The 18,799-nt window shown below is 50.7% G+C and overlaps 1 protein-coding gene across 1 annotated transcript in view; it reads right to left on the bottom strand.

Annotated features, from left to right (window-relative positions):
• RIPOR2 (RHO family interacting cell polarization regulator 2) overlaps positions 1-18,799 on the bottom strand; it is a 139,049-nt gene that overhangs the window by 3,701 nt on the left and 116,549 nt on the right. The window contains 7 exon segments of the mRNA XM_055124317.1: positions 3,139-3,229; positions 4,283-4,366; positions 8,922-9,124; positions 13,101-13,259; positions 14,129-14,290; positions 16,046-16,181; positions 17,452-17,620. Of these exon segments, the coding sequence (XP_054980292.1) occupies positions 3,139-3,229; positions 4,283-4,366; positions 8,922-9,124; positions 13,101-13,259; positions 14,129-14,290; positions 16,046-16,181; positions 17,452-17,620 (1,004 nt within the window).

Genomic DNA, 18,799 nt, shown 5'->3' with positions numbered 1-18,799 from the left:
CAAACCTAATAACCTCTCAGTACCTATACTGCAAACCATAATGCCTCAAACGGGGCAGAAGGGAGGAGGAAGGAAGGAAACAGACTGAGATGGGGAGGCTTTACAGAGACCCGTCAGGGATTCTACAATCCAGGGTAGGTTCTACAAGCAGGAAGGAGCCCTTCCACAAACCAGGTCTGGCTTGTTTTTTGGGTTGTTTTCTTTGGGGCCACATCCAGTGATGCTTGGTGCTTACTCCTGGCTCTCAACTCAGGAATCACTCCTAGCGGGCTCAGAGGACCATAGAGGGATGCAGAGGCGCAAACCCAGGTCAGCTGGTGCAAGGTAAAACGTCCTATCTACGGTACGATCTCTAGGGTTCCCAGGTCTGTTTACTTTTGGAAGGGGGCTAGGGAAAAAGGATATTTTTAAATTTTCAGGTACATTTTACATATAAAAGAGTTTGGCCTGTATTTTTTTTTTTTGGTTTTGTTTTGTTTTGTTAAATTTTGAGCCTCACCTGGTATGCTCAGGGCTTTCTCCTGGTTCTTTGCTCAAGGTGGGGATTACTCCTGGGGGGGATCTCTGGGGGACAAGGTAATGATAGGGATTGGACCAGGACTGGCCACACGTAAGGCAAGTGCCTTAATCCCTGTACTATCTCTCTGGCCCTGACCCTACCTGCTTCAAATATATACACGGTTATGAATCATGGTTAACTCAATAAGATGAAAAGAACAACTGTCACTGTCATCCTGTTGCTCATTGATTTGCTCGAGCAGGCACCAGTAACGTCTCCATTGTGAGACTTGTTACTGTTTTTGGCATATCAAATACGCCACAGGGAGCTTGCCAGGCTCTGCCGTGCGGGCAAGATACTCTCAGTAGCTTGCCAGGTTCTCTGAGAGGGACGGAGGAATCAAACCCAGGTTGGCCATGTGCAAGGCAAACGCCCTACCCGCTGTGCTATCACTCCAGCCCAAGACAACAACGAGGATCTATATATATGAGGATCAAAGAAGATTCATAACCTCGAGTTCAGTTCTCGCATGTGGATCGGCATCGACCAGGGAGTGCCATGTTCTCAGTGATGAGGCGGAGCTCAGAACAAAGGCTGGAGCGACAGTCCCGCAGGGAGGGCGCTTGCCTTGCCCTCGGCCCTCTCAGGTTTGACCCCGGCATCCCATATGGTCCCCCAGCATTGCCAGGAGTGATTCCTGAGTGCAGTCAGGACGAACCCCCGAGCATGAACCCCCGAGCATGAACCCCCGAGCATCGCCAGGTCTGACCCTAAAACCAAAACCAAACCAAAACAAACAAACAAAAAACACCCGAATAACAACAACACGCCCTCACCCCTCCAAATAAAACAACAACTGGATATGAGAGAGGCCTGGTGAGTCCCCGAAGCTGCTAATACGGTGACCCGTGGGCAGTGGTGAGAGGGCGGTGGGCTGGGGGGGCTGCCCAGGCAGTGCCCCAGCTCAAACAGGCAAGAAACGGGTCCTGCTGCCGCGCCTCTGCCTGCCTTCAGTGCTCTGCTGGACGTGTAAGGGGGAAAGAAGCTCAGATAAATAACACGCTGGCGGAGTTGAAAAGAATTCAGTCATTGCTGGGCCTGAGATGGGATGTCAGGCGTTTGCTTTGTGTGCAGCCGATGCTGGCTTGCTCCCTGGCCCCGCACACGGTCCCCTGGCTCTGTACTCACTGCTGGTGGGCTCGGAGACCACATGGGATGCTGCAGTCTCAACCCTGTTTGCCACCGCAAGAAAAACACCCAACCTGCTGGACTGTTGATCTGACCCCAATAAATGGATTTTTTTTTTTTTTTGCTCTTTTGGGTCACACCCGGTGATGCACAGGGGTTCCTCCTGGCTCTGCACTCAGGAATCACCCCTGGTGGTGCTCGGGGAACCATATGGGATGCTGGGAATCGAACTTGGGTCAACTGTGTGCAAGGCAAACGCCCTACGCGCTGTGCTATCACTCCAGCCCCAATAAATGGGATCTTAAGGGTGTTTATAAGTACCATGAGATCCTCCCTGACCTGATTAAGCCGCCAGAGTCAAACGAGGATGGCTTTCTCCCAACCAGTACTGCTGCCTGGATTATACTTCAGAACTTGTATGGCACCAGAGGGATAAGGCCCAGGCCATGCACGTGGCTGACCCAGATGAGACCCCCAGCACGGCACAGGGCTCCCTTAGCACTGCCAGGGATCACCAAAGACCCCAAATCACCCCCAGAAAAATCTTTCAGGAGCCTAGTAGGGTTTTCATACTTTGAGAACATGATAGAAAAGAAAAAAGGAAAAACAAACAAGAACGTGATAAAGTGTTAGGAGATAGTAAAATAAGAAAACTAAATATGTATATATAAAATATGTATAACATATGATATAATATCTAAAATATATTGTATAATATGTATAAAATATATAAATACATATAAGATCTATAGTATATAATAGGTATATATACATATATATGTATATATATATTCAGAGTTGAAAAGCCTCACTCCACCCACCGACTTTCTCCCCAAATTAAATCTGCTAGATATGAACCTTTTGAAAGTAAAGTGAAGATGATAGGTTCTGAATATTCCAGAATGAAACAGACAATTCAGTGTCAGGGCTCAGGTGTGCCCAGGTGAAGACGGCGAAGAGCTTTGGGCATCCTTGTCAGCTTCACCATCGCTGTTCTCAAGGCCACCCCCACGGGCAGCCCAGCCTGGCTCCAGACCTCCTGCCTCTCCTTCAGGCTTTGCACAGGGGTCACTCCTGGCTCTGCACTCAGGAATTACCCCTGACGATGCTCGGGGGACCATATGGGATGCTGGGAATCGAACCTGGGTTGGCCGCGTGCAAGGCAAACACCCTCCCCGCTGTGCTATTGCTCCAGCCCCAACTTTCATGTTCTTGATTCCAAGGACTACAGAGACTGATGAAGCCATCTACACACTCGGCCCTGACACCCAGATGCTCCAACTGTGCATGTGTGTGATTGTGTGTGTGTGTGTGTGTGTGTGTGTGTGTGTGACCAGAGAGCCTATAAGGGGACTGACCCAAGAAACTTCTCCTTCGCATTCCTTTCCAGAGTGTCAGACGTCATCAAGCCCGCAACCATCAACCCAACCCACAGAAACAACCTAACTCACCAAGAGACAGCAGGGTTTCCGAGGCCACATTGCGGATCTCTTCAGTATCGGACTGACACAAAGTCACCAGCATTTTAATGCTCTCGGTAGCCTACAGGGAGGAAATAGAGAAAACAGTTCTCTGACATTTCTGTCCCGGTCCCATGAGACAGTTGGCTGGCACTTTGGTCTTATGGTTTGCTTTGTTTTGGTTTTGGAAGGAGGGCACAGTTTTTTTTCTCTCTAAGACCACCTCTGACAGGCAGTAAGGATGGTGCTCTGCTGACTGAAATAGCCCTTGGGAAGGGAGCAGGGGATTTGTGACTAGAGTTAATTTCAAATGAAAAAATTACTTCATTTGGGCTGGAACCATAGTTCAGAGGACAGGGCATTTGCCTTGCATGCAGCCAACCCAAGTTCAATTCCTGGCATCGCATATGGTCCCCCAAGCACCGCCAGGAGTAATTCCTGAGTGCAGAGCCAGGAGTAACCCCTGTGCATCACCAATTGTGACACAAAAAACAAAACAAAACAAAACAAACTTCATTTGTTCCTGACATTTTCTGACCATAAAACAAAACAAAATCGGTCTGGAGCAGTAGCACAGCAGGTAGGGCTTTTGCACGCGGTTGACCCGGGTTCGATTCCCAGCATCCCATATGGTCCCCTGAGCACTGCCAAGGGTAATTCCTGAGTGCAGAGCCAGGAGTAACCCCTGTGAATCGCCAGGTGTGACCCAAAAAGCAGAAAAAAGCAAAACAAAATAAAAAACCAAAACAACCAAAAACCAAAACAAAACAAAATTGGTGGAATCATCCTATCATCTCTTTGGGGATAAGACATACTTCTCTAATATGGATCCTTAGGCAAAATTATTATTATTATTATTATTGTGTGTGTGTTGCAGAAAATAAACAACTGTTTTCTGAAATTTATTGGCAGGAACAAAAGAAAGAGACATTGAGTTACTCTTTAGAGATTCAAAAGCCCCCCTCGCCCCCCCAATCAATACGTATTGCCTAGGAGAGGGGAAAGGGCCAGGCAGGAGTCGGGGCGGAAGGACTCTGCTGGTTTCTCCGGGCGGGGGCAGGGCGGGGGCAGGGCGGGGGCAGGGCGGGGGCAGGGCGGGGGCAGGGCGGGGGCAGGGCGCCGAGGCGGGCGTTACCTCCAGGCTCTTCAAGGCCAGGCACGCCGCCTTCTGGAGCTGCAGGTTCGTCTTTGTCAGCGCCTCACAGTAGTAGAGCAAGGCCTGGAAGAGGGGGGACGCCGGACACATCAGGATTTGTCTGTGAGAGGGCTGTGTGTATTATATCTGCTCTAATACATATGTAAATTTACACACAATATACTGTATGTATCACATGTGACGTGTAGGTACTGTATGTCGTATTCTTATTTCCTGAGATAAATGACAGCATAAAACCAAAACACTGGGGGCTGGAGCGACAGCACAGCGGGTAGGGAGTTTGCCTTGCACGCGGCTGACCCGGGTTCGATTCCCAGCACCCCACATGGTCCCTCAATCGCTGCCAGGAGTAATTCCTGAGTGCAGAGCCAGGAGTAACCCCAGTGCATTGCCGGGTGTGACCCAAAAAGCCAAAAAAACCACAAAACCCCAAACATTGGGCTGGAGAGATGGAGGAGTGGGTAAGGCGCTTGCCTTGCACGTGTCCCACCCAGGTTCAATCCCTGGAGCCCCACTGGTTCTCCCCAAGTCCTCCAGGAGTGATGCCTGAGCATAAAGCCAGGCTCAGCACTGCCAGGTGTGAGCCTCCTCCAAAAAATTGGAAAAAGGGGGAAAAAAAACCCATGTTTTGTTTTTATTGATGTTGATTTGGTTTTTGGCCACATCCGACGATGCTCAGGGCTTACTCCTGGCTCTGTGCTCATGGATCTCTCCTGGCAGTGCTCGGGGACAGTGCCGTGTCCAAGGCAAGCAAGCACTTCACCCACTTGGTTATCTCTCCAGCCTTCCAAGTCCGCGCTTCTTGCACAAGTCGATTCCCTCTCCAGCCCCTGGGCGCTGGGTACCTCCTGCACCAGCGCGCACCAGCATGGCTGAGGGCGTCCCCAACGCTGATGACAGAGCTGAGTGGGGGTCAGCCACCGGAGGACGGGCTGGTCACGAGATGCCGCGAGAGCCCTGCAAGGGGCAGCCCCAGGTACGGTTCAGCCTGCCCGGTTCTCCCAGTTTTCCACAAGAGCCCCCTCGTGTGCATCGCCCAAGCACCAAGGCGGCAGAGCGTGTGCTTGGCATGTTTAAGACCCCGCTTTCCATCCATCCCTGCACTGCAAAGAAATCAAAGGAAGTGTATCGACTCCTGGAGTTTCAGTTTTGGGGGGGGAGGGGCTTCCGGAGAGTGCTCAAGGAGCACGGAGATCACTCGACTGGGCTTGAGGTTTGGGCCCAGCAAAGAAAGGGCCACCTTGGAGGGGATGTGTATGTCGGCGGGATGGCGTGGGGTGGGGGTCTTGCAATGCCAGGCATGGAACACAGGGCCCAGAGCATGCAAGGCATGTGTCCCGGACTGCCGAGCTGTCTCCCGGGGGCCCTCAAGTGGTCTGTAGGAGAATTACAGACTATCGCCACTCCCTTATAATTCCAGAACATTCTCTGCCCTCTTGGCAGGTGTTGCCTTGGTCTCTGCCCTTCAGGCCCTGGAAACCAATCATCTACTCTCCGTCTCAGAGAGGCAGAACAATGTGATAACTTGCTGTTTCTCACTCTTTCACCTAGCACAGTATTTCTGAGTTTCACGCATCCAGCATATGCCACTATGCCTTTCCTATTTATCTTGAAAAATTTTTCTTTTTCTTTCCTTCCTTCCTTCCTTCCTTCCTTCCTTCCTTCCTTCCTTCCTTCCTTCCTTCCTTCCTTCCTCTTTCTTTCTTTCTTTTCTTTCTTTTCTTTCTTTCTCTTTCTCTTTCTTTCTTTCTTTCTTTCTTTCTTTCTTTCTTTCTTTCTTTCTTTCTTTCTTTCTTTCTTTCTTTCTTTCCTTTCTTTCTTTCTTTCTTTCTTTCTTTCTTTCTTTCTTTCTTTCTTTCCTTTCTTTCTTTCTTTCTTTCTTTCTTTCTTTCTTTCTTTCTTTCTTTCTTTCTTTCTTTTCTTTCTCTTCCTTTCTCTTTCTTTCTTTCTTTCTTTCTTTCTTTCTTTCTTTCTTTTTCTTTCTTTCTTTCTTTCTTTCTTCCTATCTTTCTCTTTTTCTTTCTCCTCCCTTCCTTCCTTCCTCCCTCCCTCTCTCCCTCTTTCTTTCTTTCTTTCTTTCTTTCTTTCTTTCTTTCTTTCTTTCTTTCTTTCTTTCTTTCTTTCTTTCTTTCTCTCTTTCTTTCTCCTCCCTCCCTCCCTCCCCCCTCCCTCCCTCCCTCTCTCTTTCTTTCCTCTTTCTCTCTCTCTTTCTTTCTTTCTTTCTTTCTTTCTTTCTTTCTTTCTTTCTTTCTTTCTTTCTTTCTTTCTTTCTTTCTTTCTTTCTTTCTTTCTTTCTCTCTTTCTCTCTTCCTTTATTTCTTGTGCTGGCGGTGGCTGCAGTGGGCCACACCTGGTGGTACCAGGGGAGCATATGTGATGCCCCAGATTAAACAGGGGTGTTGGCGCTCCAGGCAGCACCCTACCCCCGTACTATCTCTCTGGTCCAAAGTTGAAAATATTTCACTGCAGGGCTTCGGCACCATATTTCATTTATGAATCGCTGATGTACTTTTGGATGGTTTCCACTGTCTGACTATTATAAGTAACAGCACTAATAAAAGCCCCATTTTACTTAACCTTCTGCAGAGCTAAGTGGCATCTGACCCTCAGGGTCAGTCGTTGTTTAAACTATAAAGTGGAGGAGCTTTATTTAGCACACAACTTCTCTATCTTCTTCTCTGCTTCCCACGCTTTTTCTTTATTTACCCTTCCTAAGAGCTTCGGGGTTTAAAGATTAGCCTCTCAGGGCTGGAGCAATAGCACAACAGGTAGGGTGTTTGCCTTGCATGCGGCCGACCCGGGTTCGACTCCTAGCATCCCATATGGTCCCTGTGCACAGCCAGGAGTAATTCCTGAGTGCATGAGCCAGGAGTAACCCCTGTGCATCGCCAGGTATGACCCAAAAAGCCAAAAAAAAGAAAAGAAAAAGAAAAAGAAAAAGATTAGTCTCTCTGAAAACATACTTCCTGAAACTTAAAAATAATTGATAATACTTTTTTTTTTTTTGCTTTTTGGGTCACTCTCAGCGATGCTCAGGGGTTACTCCTGGCTTTGCACTCAGGAACTACTCCTGGCAGTGCTTGGGGGACCATATGGGATGCTGGGGATCGAACCTGGGTCGGCCGTGTGCAAGGCAAACGCCCTACCCGCTGTGCTATCACTCCGGCCCCAATTGATAATACTTTAAATTAAACCCCTCTTGAGCATTTGTGTAGCACAACCATGATTCACCAGGAATGAAATGCTGAGTGCATTCAGCTATAATGAATGAATGAAGTGCTGAGTGTATTCAGCTATGATGAATGAATGAAGTGCTGAGTGTATTTAGCTGTGATGAATGAATGAAGTGCTGAGTGTATTCAGCTATGATGAATGAATGAAGTGCTGAGTGTACTCAGCTATGATGAATGAATGAAGTGCTGAGTGTATTCAGCTGTGATGAATGAATGAAGTGCTGAGTGTATTCAGCTATGATGAATGAATGAAGTGCTGAGTGTACTCAGCTATGATGAATGAATGAAGTGCTGAGTGTATTCAGCTGTGATGAATGAATGAAGTGCTGAGTGTATTCAGCTATGATGAATGAATGAAGTGCTGAGTGTACTCAGCTATGATGAATGAATGAAGTGCGGAGTGTATTCAGCTGTGATGAGTGAATGAGGTGCTGAGTATATTATCCTCTAATGAATGAAGTGCTGTTTATTCAGCTGTAATAAGAAGACAACAGTTTGACATCTGGAACAAAAAGCAATTGGAAGAGATTATGCAAAACGGGAAGAAGTCAGAAGGAGAAGGACAAATAACGGGTGGTTCCAGCTGTGTGTGCACTAGAAGGAAACAAGGCGTCTGAACAGAGAAAATAAAACAGTAACACATTTGTGGACACTGGCAACCAACCAAGGGGAGGGGGTGGGGGTGAAGGGTGAATGGGTGCTGGAGCCACAGCACAGCGGGCAGGGCATTGCCTTGCGGCAGCTGACCCGGCGTCAGCCCCAGATCCAACAGGGTCTTCAGAGTCTTCTCTGTAGTTCCTGAGCACAGAGCCAGGAGTGAGCCCTGAGCACCATTAGATGTGGCCCCCAACCCAGCAAAAAAAAAAAAAAAAAGGAAAAAGGGGTCACAAAAGAACAAACAAAAAAAGAAACCCAAAAAAACCCAAATCACCCCCAAAACCAAAATCAAAACCCAAATCTTGCTCCAGAGCTAGTATTTGGATTAAGGCTCTTGCCTTGCAGACAGCTGACACCTGTTACACCCCCACCCTGCCTATGAGCCCCCCCGGCCCCCTGAGAAGTGATCCCCAAGGCAGTGCCAGGAATGAGCCCTGAGCACGGCTGGGTGTGGCCCCCAAGTTAAAAAAAAAACCCAATAATAACCAAAAATCATGCTCTATTTAAGAGAGGAACCATACATGGATGCTAATTATACACAGGAAGAACCAGAATATTTACTAAATTTCCCTGGGCTTACTGGCATCTGTTTCGAGCAGACCTCTAGAGTTTTGGAAGAAACACACAGATATCAAGGAGGAAAAAGAAAATAAGAGTTGGCAAAAGATGATCAGTAACCGGCAGAGGTTAAGCAAGTACGGCTTGGAGTCTGGGACCCCGGGCCTCACCTTTTCCCTGAAATGCTTGTTTCTGGAAGCCGCGGCCAAGTGCAGCCTCACAGCCTCACACACTTCGCTGTTGTCCCCGGTCAACAGCAGGGCCAGCGTCCTGAGCACTTCCTGCGGGGCCGGGAGGCTGCTGGGAGCCAGGTCACTCATGGCCTGCAGAAGCTTCTCATCTCTTAGCGACTGCAGGGTCTGCACCATGGAAACTAGGGTGAGGGAGAAGCAAAAGTAGAGGTCACCTTCCAGCAGTAAAGTCCCATGCACACTGAACATATACATGAGGGCCAGAGAGATAGTACAATGGGTAGGGCTCTGGCGACCCCCAATAGCTGACATGGTGCTGAGCCCTGTCAGGAGTGCTCCCTGAGCACGGAGTCAGGCGTAATCCCCAAGCACTGCTGAGTGTGGCCCCAAAGCCAAGCCAAACCAAAATTACACCAAACACTGAGACTCAACTGAGACTCAACTACCTATGAATAAAGCTGATAATCATTGCAAAGAATTAATACATGAGCTCTGATAGCCAGTTCAAAATAGGATATAAGGAGAGACTGGACAGCAGGTAAGGCACTGGCAAGTTTAAGACCCATGTTCAATCCCTGGTGCCACATATGGTCTTTTTTTTTTTTTTTGGTCTTTTTGGATCATACCTGGCGATGCTTAGGGGTTATTTTTGGCTCCGCATTCAGGAATTACCCCTGGCGATGCTCAGGGGACCCTATGAGATGCTGGGAATCGAACCCGGGTCGACTGCGTGCAAGGCAAACGCCCTACCCGCTGTGCTATCGCTCTGGCCCCATCACATATGGTCCCTTAAACTCCTCAGGACCCCCGAGCACAGAGCCAGGAATAAGCCCTGAGTAAAGCTAGGTGTGGCCCCCCAAACAAACAGAAAACAATAAATCGGGATATAATATTTTATAAATGGTGGGGCTGGAGCGATAGCACAGCGGGTAGGGTGTTTGCCTTGCACGCGGCGGACCCGGGTTCTAATTCCAGCATCCCATATGGTCCCCTGAGCACCGCCAGGGGTAATTCCTGAGTGAAGAGCCAGGAGTAACCCCTGTGCATCGCCAGGTGTGACCCAAAAAAAACAAACAAAAAAAAGATTTTATAAATGGTAATTATAATTAAAAATTAATTTTATCCTTATGTACATTAATAATAATAATAATTATTATTATTATTGTGATGGGATCAAACCCAGAGCTTCTCATATATAAGGCATGAAGTTTGATCTCTGAAATCCATTGCTGTCTCAAAAACTCTCAGGGCTGGAGCGACAGAACAGTGGGTAGGGCACTTGCCTGGCACGGGGCTGCCCCGGGTTCGACCCCTGGGATCCCCGAGCTCCTGAGCACTGCTAGAAATAATTCCTGAGCGCAAGGTCAGGAGTAAGCCCTGAGCACGGCCGGGTGCTTCTCTCTCCCCTCCTGCCGCTCGGTGCTAATCCTGGTTCCTGGGGCCGAGACGCGCCCCGGTCTTTCAGGCTGGGGTGGCGCTGGGGCAGATTTTCTCCCTCCCACGGTCTCGCTAATTCCCGTCAGACGTGCCGGGGCAGGGATTTTCGTTCTGGGAAGAGAAGTGCTAAGGCCAGGTTAGGTCAGACAAATTGCAGCTGCCTGGGTTGTGCCAACTGTCTGTCTGCCCCTAGAGCACACGCCTCACTCCTGCCCTCCCCGCAGGCGTGCTCGGGCGTGGGTGTGTTTACAGAAGGGATTTACAGAAAGCCGCTCTCCACCCGCACACTGGATTCCACTTACTGCTGACGCTCTTGATTCATTTAATAACTGATTTTGACTTATCTTTTTTTTATTTACTTATTTATTTATTGGCTTTTTGGGTCACTTGCAGTGATGCACAGGGGTTACTCCTGGCTCTACACTCAAGAATTACTCCTGGCAGTGTTCAGGGGACCATATGGGATGCCGGGGATCGAACCCGGGTCAACCACATGCAAGGCAAACGCCCTTCCCGCTGTACTAGCATTCCAGCCCCTAATCACCAATTTTGGAGGGGTCATTTCCTCTATGCTCAGGGATCATTCCTGGGGGTGGGACTCCAGGGGCCAAATGTTGCACCAGGAGTCAAACCCAGATTGAGTGTGTGCAGGATCAGTGCCCTGTGGGCTGTCCTATCTCTCCCGGTCTTGGGTGAGTTGGTTTATTGGGACACACCTGGCAATGCTTGGGTCTACTCCCAGGTTCATTGCTGGGTTTTCCTTTGGGGGTGGGGGTGGGGAGGCATCCAGCAGTGCTCAGAGGTCAGGGGTCAGTCCTGGAGGTGCTTAGAAACTAAAGCAGGAATTGGCTCATTGCAAAGCTTAAACCCGGGATTGTCTCTCTGCTCTAGCAGGTGAAGTAACGTTAAATAAGCCATTGAAAAGATGAAGTCTGGGGGTCTGGTGCCACCCGGCAGGTCAACCTACATCTGCGGGGCGAGTGCATCAGCAGTCTCAGGGTGCCTTCAGGCTTCCTGGTACCCCAAAACTGCCGCTGTGCCTCTGGCTGGACGCCAACAACTTGGCACCAGATTTCCTGAGAAATTAAGTGGCCAAAAGTTAGGTATGTGGGAGTCACGCCCACAAACCACCTCTGGCTCATCTAAACAAGCTCAGTGATCGGTCTTGCTTCAGAGACCCACAAGTAAATCTCGAGAGAGATCAAAAGCAGGGCATTTAAGTAAGTGCATTAACGGCCATGATTCACAAATGAATGTTGCAAGACGGCAACACGCCACAGATATGTCTCCGGACCCCAAATATTTAAAAATTTTAGGATTCCAGGAGTGCGCAGCCGCTTTTGTGGGCACGTGACACCTGATACAATTCATGGCAAGCAATACAAAATAAATTATTTAGCATCTGCTTAAGGGGCAGGCTGGGGTGGTGGTGGGAAGATTCAAAGGCATGGCGGTGGAAGGTGCGAAGAGGGTGGGATTGGTGCTGAAATACTGAATATAAACAATTATTTTGGACAACTTTATGAAAAAATTTAAAAATTAAAAAGAAAGTCATGTGGAGTTCATGCCTGCTTCAATCAGCTTAATCAGTGGCTGAGTAAACAGCAGCAGTTCTCCTCCCGAAAGGGAGCACAATATGAGCCCCCGTAACCATGCCACCGGACGCCGCACCAGGCTGTTTCACATGGGGTGCCCCAGAGGGGGGGCGGGGTGAGACCCCTTCCCACCCAAGGGACCCAGCCCCGGCAGCCAAAAACCTCCACCACCAGCCACCGCCATGCTCAAGGACACTCCCCCGTGTGCTCGGGCTAAGCCTCACATACAAGTAAACATCTTTTTACTGGACCACGCGGCTGCTTTTGCAGTCACGTGACACATCCTAAAACACTCCCTACTTACCTTAATTACCACACCACATTTGGTGGGGTTCAGAGGGTAGGCAACAAATCATAGAGGGAAATATATATATATATATATATATACACATATATATACATATATATACATATATATGCATATATATATTTTCCCTCACAGCAGAGCCTGGCAAGCTACCTGTGTGTATCTGATATGCCAAAAACAGTAACAATAAGTCTCTCAATGAGAGACGTTACTGGTGCCCGCTCAAATCGATGAACAACGGGATGACAGTGACAGTGATATATATTTTCAGATATATGTACCAAAGCTCACATCACCCAAACTTTAATAACATGGCAGTGATATCCTATAGGATGTCTTAATGGCTCCTGCCAAAATAGAACAATCTTCACACTGTTTCCTATATGAACTTTTTTTTGTAAGCATGTTCAGCAGTTCTTCATAACAGATAATACGAAATAGACTATTTCGGTTGTGTTTTGGGACAGGGCTTGGAGCTTGGGATGGAAACAACTTGAATTTGATGGTGGGAAGGTGTCATGGTGGTGGGGATGGTGTCTGAATATTGAAGGTAATCAAACACTGTGAACTAACTTATAAAATTAAAAAAAATTTTAAAAATGTAATGTGGAGTTCATGCCCAATTTAATCAGCTTAATCAGTGGCTGAATAAATAGCAGTGCTTCTACATTAAAAATAAAGATGGAGTCTCTGCCTTGCTCTTGTCTGGGGGCGGGGGGGGGGGACGGGGAGGAGATGGTCGCCATCAAACAACTGATTCAAAAGCGAGACAGGGACAGTTCCGAGTGACGCGCCGTGGGTGGGGAGGACACAGCCCACCTTGCTTGGCCAGCTGGCTCAGGTGACTCTCCAGGTCGCTGACCCCGTGGCTGGTGAAGTAGCCGTAATACTGGAACACAGTGATGACCTCCGAGCAGAGGCTGCAGGAGAGGAGAGGCTCCGCCCGGTCCAGGATTTGGGCCACCAGGGTCCGAAACACTGTTTGGGAGAGAGAGGGAAGCAGCTCTGAAGAAACATCCACGCGTCCATCCATTCATTCACTCATTCATTCATCTTTTGATTATGGTATACGATGCAGTCAAGGTGATCATCTTCTGTGTCCAGCGCGTGGTCTGTTATGTCCACACACCTGCCACTTGGGTCAGGACACGGAACAGGGCTACAACCTCCCAAAGTTTTCCTTTTGGGGGGTTTTGGGCCACGCTCTGCGGTGCTCAGGGGCTACTTGGTGGTGCTCAGGGGACCCTCCCTGGTGAGGAGGATTGAGCCAGGGCCAAGCAGTGCCGGACAAGTGCCGTCTGTCCTGTACTAGCTCTCCGGCTCTGAGGTACCGTGGACACATTTCACCGGGTGGATTTGGGACTGGAGTCAGCGCATCCGGGGCAGAGGCTCATTTAGCTTCTGGGGGAACTGTCAGACGTGGTTCAGGAACACTTTCACGTGGGTGACATCTGAATAAACAACTAAATAGCAACACAGGGGCACGTGCATTTAACCAACGGCGCTGCTGCTCTCAATGAAGACATGCTAAAGCCTGGGCCGGAACGACAGGACAGCGGGGAGGGCGTTTGCCTTACATGTGGCCGACCCAGGTTCGATCCTTGGCATCCCAGAGGGTCCCCCGAGCACTGCCAGGAGTGATTCCCAAGTGCAGAGCAGGAGGAAGCCCTGAGCACAGATGGGTGTGACCCAAAAAGCCAAAAAAGGAAAAAAGAAGACATGCTGATGTCTTTCTTGGAATAAGGCGCTCCTCCAGGAGCAGCCCTGCCCGACGGCCGAGCTCCGAGCACGTGGCACCCCCACCCCATGGGAGGACGGGCGCTTTCCCTGCTCGGGGCACGTGGTACCTGGCTCCGCGAGGCCTGGGTACTCCCTGTTGACAGTCCGGGCGAAGCTGGTTTCCAGCTGCCTGATGACGCGCTCGGCCGAGCTGTGGTACACCCCCACCGGGCTGCAGCACTTGGTCCAGAAGGCCAGCAGCGACAGTTTCTTGTGAAACTCTGGGATGGCTAGGAAGGGAGAAGAGCTGTGAGCCTGGCATGAATGGAGCCAGTGGAGAGAGGGGCCTCGGTGGGGGGGCGTCAGTGGGGTCTTTAAAGAGTCCGTCTACCCATCTATCTCTCTGTGCAGCTTTCTATCCAGCTGTCTATTCCCTCCCTCCCTCCCTCCCTCCTTCCCTCCCTCCCTCCCTCCCTCCCTCTCTTCCCTCCCTCCCTCCCTCCCTCCCTTCCTTCCTTCCTCCCTCCTTCCCTCCCTCCCTCCCTCCCTCCCTTCCTTCCTTCCTTCCTTCCTTCCTTCCTTCCTTCCTTCCTTCCTTCCTTCCTTCCTTCCTTCCTTCCTTCCTTCCTTCCTTCCTTCCTACCTTCCTTCCTTCCTTCTTTCCTTCCTCCCTTCCTTCCTTTTCTCTCCCTTCTTTCTTTCCTTCCTCTCTCCTTCCTTTCCTTCCTTCTCTCCTTCCTCTTTCCTCCCTCCCTCCCCCTTCCTTCCTTCCTTCCTTCCTTCCTTCCTTCCTTCCTTCCTTCCTTCCTTCCTTCCTTCCTTCCTCTCTTTTCTCTTTCTTCTTTCTTCTTTCTTTCTTTCTTTCTTCTTCTTTCTTTCTTTCTTTCTTTCTTCTTCTTTCTTTCTTTCTTTCTTTTCTTTCTTTCTTTCTTTCTTCTCTCTCTCTCTCTCTCTTTCTTTCTTTCTTTCTTTCTTTCTTTCTTTCTTTCTTTCTTTCTTTCTTTCTTTTCTCCTTCTTTCCTCTCTCCCTCCCTCCCTCCCTCCCTCCTCCCTCCCTCCCTCCCTCCCTCCCTTCCTTCCTCCGGGGCTACTCAAGCTCAGTATTTACAGGGGGTCACTCCTGGCAGTGCTCAGGGTCTCTGTGGTAGGGTGATGAACCGAGTCTCCTGCATGCAAAGCCCAAGCCCCAGCCCACCGTTCTCCCTAGCAGCAAACACAGTATTTGGAATCAGCACTAGGTCCCCTGCGTGGCTCACAGATGGTCTAAAGGACAAAGAAGTTCTGCTGAGAAACTCATGTGGTCTGGGAGTGAAAACAGCGTCTCACAAGCCCAGGCGACGGCTTTGGATGACAGAAAACACAGCAGAGAAAACATCTCTTGGGAGGGGTTCCAACCGTCTCATCTCCGCTGGCTTTATGGCAAACAAAATGCACAGGAAGAGAGTCAAACCTAGATTTTTCTGAAGGACGAATAATGGAATCTAAGAGCTGTGCTGCAGGAGGATGTGTGTGCCTGCATGTGTGCGTGCGTGCATGTGTGTGTGCATGTGTGTGTGCGTGCATGTGTGTATGTGTGTGTGCATGCATGTGTGTATGTGTGTGTGTGCATGCATGTGTGAGTGCATGTGTGCGTGCGTGCCTATGTGTATGTGTGTGTGCATGTGTGTGTGTGCGTGCATGTGTGTGTGCGTGTCTGTGTGCATGCGTGTGTGTGATCCCTACCCAGAACACAGACTGACATGATTAAAGAAACTGTCCCAGGGAGCGTGGGGTCCACTGTGTGTAGAGCGGAGCGGTGGTCAGGTGGTGAGGGGTAGGGCCTGTCCTGGAGCGTGCAGCCCGAGTGCACACGGCAGAACTTAGTTCAGGACTAAGGAGCAAGAGGCTGTCTGAGTCCCGGTGCCTGACTGCCCGGAAGAGGAACTGTGTTTGGTTAGATGCTGCCGCAGGCTGGAGTGTGGCGTGAAGGGGACGGACGGGGCAGCTCGGGCAGGGGCAGGCCGAGGGGCGCTGAGCGGGGACGCTGGGCCCTGGGAGGGGCGCACCTTCGATGACCGAGCTGACGTTGCCGACGTGCTCATCGCTGATGGCCGCGAGCTTCTCCATCACCTGGATCTCCCGCGAAAGCTTCTCTAGGAGGTTCCTCGCCACAAAGGGGGTTTTGCTCGAGAAAACGATTTGCTGAAAGGACAAACCCAGATGCTGTCTTCATTCTGTTGGGATCGGCAGAACCCCCCCTCCCTCACCCATTCCCAGTCTCATCCCCCCCAAAGTGAGCCGTGGATTTATCCCATTTCATGAGAGGTCTTCACCCGCCGCGGGCGAGGCGGGGAGTTACAGCTGTACTACTAGCCTCACTACAAACGGTTTGGTTTGGTTCTCAGCCACACCTGGCAGTGCTCAGGGCTTCCTCCTGGCTCTGCACTCAGGACTCACTCTTGGAGGGGCTCGGGGGACCCCATGGGATGCTGGGTATGGAACCTAGGTTGCCGGAGGGCAAGGCAAGTACCCTCCTCGCTGTACTACCGCTCCAGCCTCATTTTAAATTTATTCTTTTATTTCATTTTTTTTTGGTAGAGGGTGGCCTGTGGGAATAGGGCCCGGGTACTCACTTGCAAGGCAAGCACCCTAGCCGCTCTACTACCTTTCTGGACTCCTCTTAAATAAACACTTTACTTTCCCAGATGGGTGTAACTTCCTTCACTCACCCCCCTCTGCCTTTGAAACTAAGTCCTTGCGTTAATTCTTGCATGCTCTCCTTTAAATGCTTCTTTGTTTATTTATTTTTTTGGCTTTTTGGGTCACACCTGGCGATGCACAGGGGTTACTCCTGGCTCATGCACTCAGGAATTACTCCTGGCGGTGCTCAGGGGACCATATGGGATGCTGGAAATCGAACCCGGGTCGGCCGCGTGCAAGGCAAACGCCCTACCCGCTGTGCTATCGCTCCGGCCCCTCAAATGCTTTTTTGCAGAGACCCCAGAACCCGGGTTCAGGGGGCTGTGCATGAACTGGCTGCCCTCACGCTGCTCATGAACTCTCCTCCCATGCTCCTTAGACATTCCCGTCTCCTGTCTGAGAGAATAAGAACCCGGGACCGGGGACCCCCTCTGCCCCCCAAAGCCTGGACCAGGAGGGTTGACAGAAGCAGCCTGGGCCCACAGAGAGTGCCCGATTTGGTTCCGACAACCAACACTCTTTCTTTGTTTTTCCTTTTTTGCTTTTTGGGTTACGTCTGGCGACGCTCAGGGCTCACTCCTGGCTCTGCACTCAGGAATCACTCGGGACCCTCTGGGATGCCGGGGATCGAACCCGGGTCAGCCACGTGCAAGGCCAGCGCCCACCCCGCTGTGATATTGCTCTGGCCCCCGCGCTGTTTCCTCGCCCAGGCTCTCCTGGTCCCGGCAGAGTGGCCGGAGGGAAGCGCGCGCGTTCCCGGTGCCCGGCCCACCTGGACGAGCTGGGTGCAGGCCTGCAGGTGTCTGACGATGGTGAGGTCCAGGCTCTCATTGCCCGAGGTCAGCGGCAGGGGGCTTCCGGCCACGCTCGTGCCCACGCCCGTGTCCTCGGTCAGCGCTTCGCTGAGGTGGCCGCGGGCTTCTGGGTGCATGGAGCGGTAGCTGTGGGGGCAGGGGAGGAGCCACAGGTCAGCTGTTTCTGCCCGCGCGGGAAGCGGGGCCACGGCCCTCCGAGCCCTCGCGGGACTCCGCCGCACCCGGTGAGCACTGGCCTCCGAGTACCTGAGCTCATACAACCCGACATCCCGGGACCGAGACACGACTCGGGAGCCCGCTCAGCCATGGCTCTGGCCCAAACCTACTACTTTAATTTATCTAAAATTAAAAAAAAATGTCTTTGGTATTAATCTGTTTCCTGTACTGGTGGTTTCCTAAGAGCAACAGACACGGAGAAATCACCCACTGACGCTTTGTCCTGGGGCTAAGATCAGTCGTTCCGTGTGTGTGTGTGTGTGTGTGTGTGTGTGTGTGTGTGTGTGTGTCACACCCGGCGATGCACAGGGGCTACTCCTGGTTTATGCACTCAGGAATTACTCCTGGCGGTGCTCGGCGGGGTGGGGGGGCATGTGGGATGCTGGGAATCGAACCCAGGTCGGCTGTGTGCAAGGCAAACACCCTCCCCGCTGTGCTATCGCTCCGGCCCCAGATCAATTGCTCCTTGATGAAGAAAAGGAAAACCCAAAGCTGCCAGTTGGAAACGGAATGTTCCCCCCAGGACGAAAGCTAAACGGGGTGTTTAATTTTGTGTTTTGTTTGTTTGTTTGTGGGCCACAGCTGGCTGTGCTCAGGGCTTACTCCTGGCTCTGTACTCAGGGATCACTCCTGGCAGTGCTCAGGGGACCAGATGGGATGCCAGGGATCGAACTCTGAACTCTGGCCAGCCGTGTGCAAGATCCGAGCCCTCGCCACTGTCCTATTGCTCTGGCTCCTGTACTGTGTGTTTGGGTCTTTTGAGGCAGAGCGTAGAGTGCTCTCTCTCTCTCTCTCCCTCTCTCCCTCTCTCTTTCTCTCTCTCTCTCTCTCCCTCCTTCTCCCTCTCTTTCTCCCTCTCTCTCTCCCTCTCTCTCTCCCTCTCCCTCTCTCTTTCCCTCTCTCTCTCCCTCTCTCCCTTTCTCTCTCTCTCTCCCTCTCTCCCTTTCTCTCTCTCTCCCTCTCTCTCTCTCTCTCTCTCTCTCTCTCTCTCTCGCTATTGTGCTAATGTGGTAACGACAGGGGCATTTTCCTTGCACCATAAACTGGCATCCCATTCATAATCAAATCGTATTATTTAAAAGAACATGG

Source organism: Sorex araneus, chromosome 2 (assembly GCF_027595985.1).
Source record: "Sorex araneus isolate mSorAra2 chromosome 2, mSorAra2.pri, whole genome shotgun sequence".
Classification (NCBI taxonomy): Eukaryota; Metazoa; Chordata; class Mammalia; order Eulipotyphla; family Soricidae; genus Sorex; species Sorex araneus.
Note: the sequence above shows the minus strand (reverse complement) of the source record. Positions and strands in the feature narration are given on the sequence as shown.